This window comes from Dipodomys ordii, unplaced genomic scaffold (assembly GCF_000151885.1).
Source record: "Dipodomys ordii isolate 6190 unplaced genomic scaffold, Dord_2.0 Scaffold116, whole genome shotgun sequence".
Classification (NCBI taxonomy): Eukaryota; Metazoa; Chordata; class Mammalia; order Rodentia; family Heteromyidae; genus Dipodomys; species Dipodomys ordii.
Window position 1 is genome coordinate 1,870,253 of NW_012267332.1, and position 9,809 is coordinate 1,880,061.

Below are 9,809 nucleotides of genomic sequence, written 5' to 3' on the forward strand. Positions count from 1 at the left end.
AAGTAGCCCTGTGGCTCAAGTGGTAGAACGCTAGCCTTGAACTGAGGAGCTGAGGGACAGTGCTCAGGGCCAGAGTTCAAGCCCCATGACCAACCAAAAAAAAAAACCAAAACTAATTGATAATGCAACCCTTCACCCCAAAAACGAACCACTTAAAAATCATCAAGCAAAGATACAGTGATATATTTTAACAATATCCAGAAAGTGAAGTGACTATCCAGGAATGAAACACATGGTATTTACAGATTTAAAGTGCTCTTCTCTGCTCACTGTCTGTCTCCTGAAGTAATTATCTGTCCAATTATATTTCTGTATCTGTTCAGTTTCACTCTTAATTCATGGATGGAGTTGGAAATGTATTGCTTAGCCAGAAATTTCATTTTAGTAACATCTGAAGACTGGTAAGTGATTAGGAAAACTAAAAACATGAATTTTTGTTTATATTAATTGCACGTAGTAAAGGGTTTCATTATGACATTTCCACTCATAGATACAATGTACTTCGATTATATGCATCACTCTGCTGCTCTGGCTTACCTACCTGCTACTCTCCCCCTCCCCCTGTTGTTACCTCTTCCTTCTTTTTCTCCCAGTTTCTTGTTTTAGTTTTTGTTTGCTGGTTCTGAGGCTTCGACTGTTGGCCTGAACACTGGCCCCTGAGCTTCTTTTGCTCAAAGCTAACACTCTACCACTTGATCCACAGCTCCACTTCCAGAGTTTTGTGTTTAATTGGTGATAAGAGTCTTTTGGAGCTGGGAGACAGTAGCTCACACCTATAATCTTAGCTGCTCAGGAGGTTGAGATCTGAGGATCACAGTTTGAAGCCAGCCCAGGCAGAAAAGTCATGAGACTCTTATTTCCAATAAATTACTCAGAAAAAGCTGGAAAAGCTCATAGTGAGAGTGCTAGCCTTGAGCATAAAGAGGCTCAGGGACAGTGCCCAGGCCCTGAGTTCAAGCCCCAGGACCAGCAACAATAATAACAACAACAACAAATCTCCTGGACTTTCCTGCCTGGATTGGCCTTGAGCTATAATCCTCAGTTCTCAGCCTCCTGAGTAGCTAGTTACACACATGAGCCACCATTTTCTGGTTAATAATGGCTTTAAAATATAGAATGTGTATTTCGAAGCTAAGAACCAACATTGTGGGGCTGGGAAGGTGGCTCAGTGGTAGAGTGCTTGCCTTGCATGCCTGAGGCCCTGGGTTCGATTCCTCAGTACCACATAAGGAAGAAGCCGGAAGTGGCGTTGTGGCTCAAGTGGTAGAGTGCTAGCCTTGAGCTGAAGAGCTGACGGACAGTGCCCAGGCCCAGAGTTCAAGCCCCACGACTGGACCAAAAAAAAAAAAAGAACCAACATTGTCTGACCTGAAGCAGAAGTGACAGTCTCTTGAGGCTGTTTTATTTTTTTAGTGGCAAAGCATGGAATTGAATAGAGAAATTGCTTCATTAAAGGAAACTGTGGGCTAGGCTTAGGTGACTCCAGAGCTTCTTGAGGCAGACTTGGTCAGCACTTCCCCCTTAGCCCATCTTCCCATTGATCAGTTTCTTGCTCCCTTCATTGGCTGGTCTGGATGAGAAGTGTGTGTTTAGTTCCTTTTAGGTTTTTTTGTTGTTGGTCGTGGGGCCTGAACTCTGGGCCTGGGCACAGTCCCTCAGCTCTTCAGCTCAAGGCTAGCACTCTACCACTGAGCCACCTTCCCAGCCCTAGTTCCTTAGTTTTTAAGACACTGTGCAACCTTAAAGATACCCAGTTTCTCCACATCCTCTTTAAGGTCATTCTATTTTTACTTTATTAACAAACATATGTTGCTATTTCTCTTTACTTTTTTATTTTTATGGTGCTAAGGTTCAAACTCAGGCCTTTGTGCTTACAAGGCAAGTGCTCTACCACTTGAGCCACATCCCCAGCCTAGCAGTGATATCTCATTAAATTTTTTTTTTGCGGGTCTTGGGACTTGAACTCAAGGCCTGGGCACTGTCTCTGTGTATGTGGTACTGAGGAATCAAACCCAGGGCTTCATACATGCTAGGTAAGCACTCTACCACTAAGCCATATACTCAGGCTGGATTGTTTTTCATAAGGTTAATACTCTACCTCTTGAGCCACAACACTACTTCTGGCTCTTTTAGTGGTTAATTGGAAATAAGAGTTTCATGGACTTTTCTGCCCCAGATGGCTTCAAACCATGATTCTCAAATCTTAGCCTCTTTATAGCTAGGATTACAGGCGTATGAGTCACTGGCACCCTGGCTCTTACTGTGTTCTTAATGATGTTGAACATTTTCTTATGCTGGTAGGGATTGAACCCAGGGTCTAACTTAATGAAGATCTTCCTTTGTCTATGTTTGCCATCTTTTTCTTTTTTGCTAGTCCTGGGGCCTGAACTCTGGGCCTGGGCACTGCCCCTGAGCTCTTCAGCTCAAGCCGAGCGCTCTACCACTTGAGCCACAGCACCACTTCTGTTTTTTTCTGTTTATGTGGTGCTGAGGAATCGAACCCAGGACCTCCTGCATGCTAGGCAAGCACACTAGCACTGAGCCACCTTCCCAGCCCTCATATAGTTTTTCTTTGTTGTTTTTTTTTACTCATTTTCTAGTTTAGCTATGTGATTTTTTTTCTTTCGGTCCTGGGGCTTGAACTCTGGGCTTAGACGCTATCCTTGCACTCTTCAGCTCAAGGTGAGCACTCTACCTCTTGAGCCACAGTGCCACTTCTGGTTTTCTAGTAGTTTATTGGAGATAAGAGTCTCCCGGATGTTCCTGCCCAGGCTGGCTTTGAACTGTGATCCTCAGATCTCAGCCTCCTGAGTAGCTAGGATTACAGGTGTGAGCCACCAGCACCCAGCTGCTATGTGATTTTTTAAAGTATTGAATTGATTTTTTCTAGCTAGTTCTGGGACTTGAACGCTGCACCTGGTTGCTGTTGTCAACTGAGCTTTTTTGCTCAAGTCTAGCTTGAGTTGTTTTTTTGTGTAGGTGTACCTTTGCCAGCATTGGAGCTTGACCTCAGGGCCTCTTGCTCTTGTGTAGCTTTTTCTCTAAGGGCTAGTGGTACTCTACTATTTGAACTACTTCTGGCTGTTTATTGGTTAATTGGAGATAAAATTGTCATGGAGACCAGTGTTATACGTGGCTCCCAACCATAATACTAGCTACTCATGGGGTTGAGATCTGGAGATTGCAATTTCAAAGCCAGCTGGGGAAGGAAAAATCCATGAGACTCTTATGTCCAGTGAAGTGCCAAAAAGCCAGAAATGGACTTTTGGCTTAAGTGGTAGACCACCCAGCCTTGAGCAGAAAAAGCTAAGTGAAAGCAAGAGGACCTGAGTTCAAGCTTCAGTACTGGCACAAAAAATGTCTGTATATGTGAATGTGTATATGTATATACCTAGTCTGGAGGCAAGGCTCAAGTGGCAGAGCACCAGACTAGCAAGAGCTAGTCTGAATTCAAAGGCTCTGAGTTCAAACCTGGGTACCACTAATATATATATATATATATGGCTGTATATGTAAGTATGCATGTCTGTATATGTATATATGTACATAACATGTAAGCTATTAATAATTTTTAATATAGTTAAAAATTTTTTTTTTCTGGGCTGGCAGTGTGCCTTAGTGGTAGAACGCTTTCCTAGCATGCATGAAGCCCTGGGTTCGACTCCTCAGTACCATATCTACAGAAAAAGCTGGAAGTGGCGCTGTGGCTCAAGTGTTAGACCTCTAGCCTTGAACACAGAGAGGCTCAAGGATAGAGCCCAGGCCCTGAGTTCAACCACCAGGACTGGCAAAAAAAATTCTGTTGGGTGCTGGCGGCTCAAACCTGTAATCCTAGCTACTCAGGAGGCTGAGATCTGAAGATCAAGGGTCATAGCCAGCTGGACAAGAAAAGCCCATGAGACTCTTATCCTCCGCTAACTAGCAAAAAAAACCAGAAGTGGACGTGTGGCTCAAGTGGTAGAGTGCCAGCCTTGAGTAAAAAAGAAAACAAACTATAATGGGAGGTCCTGATTTCAGGCACCACTATTATTAGCTCCTACACACACACACACACACATGTACACCTGCACACACACACACATACACAAAATGGATGTGGTGGCACATGCTGGGAATTCCAGCACTTGGGAGGCTAAGGCAGGAGGATCACAAATTGAGGCCACTGTGGGCTGCATAGCTAGACCCCCATCTCACAAAAGAAATTAAGTGGGGTAGATTATCAATCCCAACTGCCTTTTTTTTGGGGGGGGGCATGGGGCTTGAACTCAGACGGGGCACTGTCTCTGAGTTTTTTCTGCTCAAGACTAGTACTCTACCACTTTTAGTCACAGAGACATTTCTGGTTTTCTGGTGTTTTTTTGTTGTTGTTGTTTTGTTTTGTTTTTTGGTCAGTCGTGGGCCTGAACTCTTGGGTGCTGTCCCTCGGCTCTTCAGCTCAAAGCTAATGCTCTACCACTTGAGCCACAGCGCCTCTTCTGGCTTTTTCTGCTTATGTTGTGCTGAGGAATCGAACCCAGGGCCTCAAGCATGCAAGGTAAACACTACCACTGAGCCACCCTCCCAGCCCTAACTTCTTATTTTGTTTTAGTTTTTTTATTTTTACTTTTTTTTTTTTTTTACTTTTTTTTGGAAACAGGGTCTTGCTATGTAGACAAGTCAACCTCGAATTTGTGATCTTCTTCCTCCACATGAGTGCTGGGATTACAGGCGTGGTCTACTGTGCCTAGTTTTAACTTTAAATGCCAAATTGAGTATGTTAACATTCTTTTTTTTTGTTGGTTGTGGGCCTTGAACTCTGGGCCTGAACTCAAGGCTAGCACTCTACCACTTGAGCCACAGCACCACTTCCAGTTTCCTGGTGCTTAATTGAAGATAAAAGTCTCACGGCGGGCTGGGAAGGTGGCTCAGTGGTAGAGCGCTTCCCTTGCATGTATGAGGCCCTGGGTTTGATTCCTCAGCACCACATAAGAAAAAAAGCAGGAAGTGGTGCTGTGGCTCAAGTGGTAGAGCACTAGCCTTGAGCTGAAGAGCTTAGGGACAGCACCCAGGCCCAGAGTTCAGGCCCCACGACTGGACCCTAAAAAAAAAAAGCCTCATGGACTTTCCTGCCCAGGGCTGGCCTTGAACCACGATCCTCAGACCTCAGCCTTCTGAGTAGCTAGGATTACAGGTGTCAGCCACCAGAGCCTGGCTATGTTAATGTTTTTACTTTGTCTTTTTTTAGATGGTGTTATCTGAAAAGGTTAGTCAGCTGATGGAGTGGACCAATAAGAGACCTGTAATCCGAATGAATGGAGACAAGTTCCGCCGTCTTGTTAAAGCCCCCCCAAGAAACTACTCTGTTATTGTCATGTTTACCGCTCTACAACTCCATAGACAGTGTGTCGTTTGCAAGTATGTTCTTGCTGCTCTGCTTTAAAATTCAATACCTCACAACCTTTTAACCATTTTTTTCAGTCCCAGGAGAACCAACTGCAATGGGCACATAAATAATTGATGTGGATACCTTAATTAGAAGGTTTACTTATTTATTTTTTGGGTCCGTTCATGGGGCCTGAACTCTGGGTCTGGGCGCTATCCCTCATCTCTTCAGCTCAAGGCTAGCACTCTACCACTTGAGCCATAGCGCCACTTCCGGATTTTTTATTTTTGTTTATATGGTGCTGAGGAATCGAACCCAGGGCCTCATGCATGCAAGGCAAGCGCTCTACCACTGAGCCACCTTCCCAGCCCCTAATTAGAAGGTTTATAGCACCACACTTCTCCAGCTGTTTTGTTTCCAATTCTTGGGGGGCATGAAAAATATCACCATCATACGAATTATTTAAAAAAATTATCTTAAATCAGTACCAACTTATACGTAGTGAGCCAATAGTGTTGGTATAGTGCTTTATTATTTGTAAGTACTTTCAACATTATATTACTGTGGTATTACAATTCCAAAAAGTAGACAAAGCAAATTGGAGATAGAGGTGGAGAAAGGGGAGATGTTGACCTAAAGGTATATGGATTCGTGTAGATAAGATGAATGAAATTTAGTGATCTATTATATACTGTAAGGGCATAGTTGATAATAACACATATTTTGAATTTACTAAGAACAGATTTTACATGCTTTACCACAAAACAGTATGGAGAGGTAATGCATTAGTTTAAGTCAATCATTTTACAATGTATATACATATCCTAAAACAACATAAATATGTATAAAGGTATACTTATGTCTATAAATATTTATATAAACATACAGTTATTAATCAAAAATAATTTTCACTGGGAATGGAACTCAGTAGAATGCCTATCTACCATGCATAAAACTCTAAGTTTGAAAGCCAAAAAGCTTGGGGGAGCACCTGTTTGGCAAGAAGGAAGTCCTTAACTCACACACAAATACAAAAACAGGTGCTGGCAGGGCTGGGAAGGTGGCTCAGTGGTAGAGTGCTTGCCTTGCATGCATGAGGCCCTGGGTTCGATTCCTCGGTACCACATAAGAAGAAAAAGCTGGAAGTAATGCTGTGGCTCTAATAGTAGAGCGCTTGCCTTTATGAACTGAGGGACAGAGTTCAGACCCCATGACCAAAAAAAAAAAAAAAGTGACCCTGTAATCCTAACTATTCAGGAGTCTGAGATCTGAGGATCATGGCTCAAAGCCAGCCTGAGCAGGAAAATCCATGAGACTCTTCTCTCCAGTTAACAACCAGAAAGCCAAAAATTGAGGTATGATTCAAGTGGCCCTGAGCAAAAAAGCTGAGATAGCACCTAAACCCCGAGTTCAAGTCCCAGTGTGAAAAGAAAAAGGAAAAAAAGAGAGAACATTGAGGATTCAATCTAGATACTGTTAAAATTATACTTTTAAAAGGTAGGGAGTGGGGAAGAAAAGTGGGAGAAAATGAGGGATGGGGTAACAATGTTCAAGAAGAAATGTAGGGCAAGGAGCGCTGGTGGCTCATGCCTGTAATCCTAGCTACTCAGGGGGCTGAGATCTGAGGATCAGGGTTCAAAGCCAGCCCAGGCAGGAAAAGTCCCTTGAGACTCTTATCTCCAATAAACCATTCAGAAAACTGGAAGAAGTGGTGCTGTGGCTCAAGTGGTAGAGCACTAGCCTTGAGCTAAAGAGCTGAGGGACAGGCCCCAGGCCCAGAGTTCAGGCCCCACGACCGACCAAAAAAAAAGAAGGAGGAGGAAGAGAAAAATAATAATAATAATAATAATGTAGGGCTTGAAAGTGGCTTAGAGTCTCACAGATGCTTTGAACTGAGATCCTCAGATCAGCCTGTTTAGTAACTAAGATTAAAAGCATGAGCTGCAATGTCTCTAGAGAGTCTTATCTCTGATTAAGCACCAAAACAGCTGGAAGTGGAGCTTTGGTTCAAGTCATAGAATGCCAACCTTGAGCACAAAAGCTCAGGGACAGTGCCCAGAACCTGAGTTCAAACCTCAGGACCGGCACCAAAAAATAAATTAAAAAAAATAAAGGAAACAGATAAAACAAAACATAAGATAATAACTTACTTTAAAGCCAAAGGCATATCATTGAGAGATGTTTCTTTGCTTTATATTACTTTGGAATAATTGTAAACCTTGGAGATGAACATTAATCTCACTTAAGCTTTCACCAAAGAATGGCTGATTGATTTTATTTTACTTTCTCTGAGTGATCTTAAGAATTGATTGCTGGGCTGGGAAGTTGGCTCAGTGGTAGAGTGCTTGCCTCACATGCATGAGGCCCTGGGTTCAATTCCTCAGCACCACATAAGCAGAAAAAGCCAGAAGTGGCGCTGTGGCTCAAATGGTAGAGCGCTAGCCTTGAGCTGAAGAGCTGAGGGACAGTGCTCAGGCCCTGAGTTTAAGCCTCAAGACTGTCAAAAAACAACAAAAAATGGAGGCTGTACAAATCCTAACAGCTTGAATCATGAGAAGGAACAAGAACAGGTGACCTTGTTTCAGACAGATATCATGCCACTCCAAGCTTTGTTAAATTTTTCTTTTTTTGTTTTTTTTTTTGGTCAGTCGTGGGGCTTGAACTCTGGGCCTGAACGTTGTCCCTCAGCTCTTCAGCTCAGGGCGAGCATTCTACCTCTTGAGCTACAGCTCCACTTTCGTTTTTCTGGTGGTTTATTGGAGATAAGAGTTTCACGGACTTTCCTGCCCTGCCCGGGCTGGCTTTGAACCGTGATCCTCAGATCTCAGCCTCCTGAGTAGCTAGGATTACAGGTGTGAGCCACCAGCGCCCGGCAAGTTTTTCTTTTCTTTCTTTCTTTTTTTTTTGGTCGGTCATGGGGCTTGATCTCTAGGCTTCGGTGCTATCCCTGCGCTCTTCAGCTCAAGGCGAGCTTTCTACAGCTTGAGCCACAGCGCTACTTCCAGTTTTCTGGTGGTTAATTGGAGATAAGAGTCTCACGGACTTTTCTGCCCGGGCTGGCTTTGAACCATGATCCTCAGATTTCAGCCTCCTCAGTAGCTAGGATTATAGGCGTGAGCCACCGGTTCCGGCTTTGTTAAGTTTTCTTAAATGTTTTTTCTCATTGGAGATAGGAGTATAGTCAAAGTATTTAGCTTTTTCTTTTCTTTTTTTTTCCCCGGTCATGGGGCTTGAACTCTGGGCCTGAGTGCTGTCCTTCAGCTCTTCAGCTCAAGGCAAGTGCTCTACCACTTGAGCCACAGTGCCACTTCCGGTTTTCTGGTGGTTTATTGGAGATAAGAGTCTCACGGACTTTCCTGCCCTGCCCGGGCTGGCTGGCTTCCAACCGGGATTCTCAGATCTCAGCCTCCTGAGTAGCTAAGATTATAGGCGTGAGCCACCGGTTCCGGCTTTGTTAAGTTTTTCTTAAATGTTTTTTCTCATTGGAGATAGGAGTATAGTCAAAGTATTTAGCTTTTTCTTTTCTTTTTTTTTCCCCGGTCATGGGGCTTGAACTCTGGGCCTGAGTGCTGTCCTTCAGCTCTTCAGCTCAAGGCTAGCATTCTACCATGTGAGCCACAGTGCCACTTCCCGTTTTCTGGTGGTTTATTGGAGATAAGAATCTCTTGGACTTTCCTGCCCAGGCTGGCTTTGAATGTGATCCTCAGATCTCAGCCTCCTGAGGAGCTAGGATTACAGGTTCTAGCCACCCACCCCTGGCTTAACAGGATTGATTTGAAAAGTTGGTTATTTTTTCTTCACAAATTTAATTGCATTTAGGCAAGCTGATGAAGAATTCCAGATCCTGGCAAACTCTTGGCGATACTCCAATGCATTTACCAACAGGATATTTTTTGCCATGGTGGATTTTGATGAAGGTTCTGATGTATTTCAAATGGTAAGATATTTGCTTTATTCTCTGATGTAGGAATAGGTGGATGTTTTTAGTAGCTGTAAGAAATTAAGTGGGACTACTCATGTAAGATCTAGAGTTGGTACACTGAAAACTAAATGTCACTAGCCATAAAATATAGTAATCATCTGGGTACCTGTGGCTCACACCTGTAATGTTAGCTACTCAGGATGCAGAGCTCTGAAGACCATGATTTGATGCCAGCGTAGGCAGGAAAGTCCATGAGACTCTTCTGACCAATTAAACACCAAAATACTAGAAGTAGAAATGTGGCTATAGTGGTAGAACACTACCCTTGAGTACAAAAGCTCAGGGACAGTGCAGGCCCAGAGTTCAAGCCCCAGGAGCAGCATACAAAAAATAGTATTAAATGCTGATCTAGTAGAATATAGAAATTGGGTCATGAGGGGCTGGGAAGGTGGCTCAGTGGTAGAGCGCTTGCCTTGCATGCCTGAGGCCCTGGGTTCGATTCCTCAGCACCACATAAGCAAAAAG

The 9,809-nt window shown here is 43.6% G+C and overlaps 1 protein-coding gene across 1 annotated transcript in view; it reads left to right on the top strand.

The window, feature by feature from the left end:
- Positions 1-9,809, top strand: part of Magt1 (magnesium transporter 1) — a 28,545-nt gene that overhangs the window by 4,697 nt on the left and 14,039 nt on the right. Inside the window, exons 2-3 of the mRNA XM_013028902.1 lie at positions 5,225-5,394; positions 9,182-9,299. Coding sequence (XP_012884356.1) covers positions 5,225-5,394; positions 9,182-9,299 — 288 coding nt within the window. The remainder of the gene's footprint in view (positions 1-5,224; positions 5,395-9,181; positions 9,300-9,809) is intronic.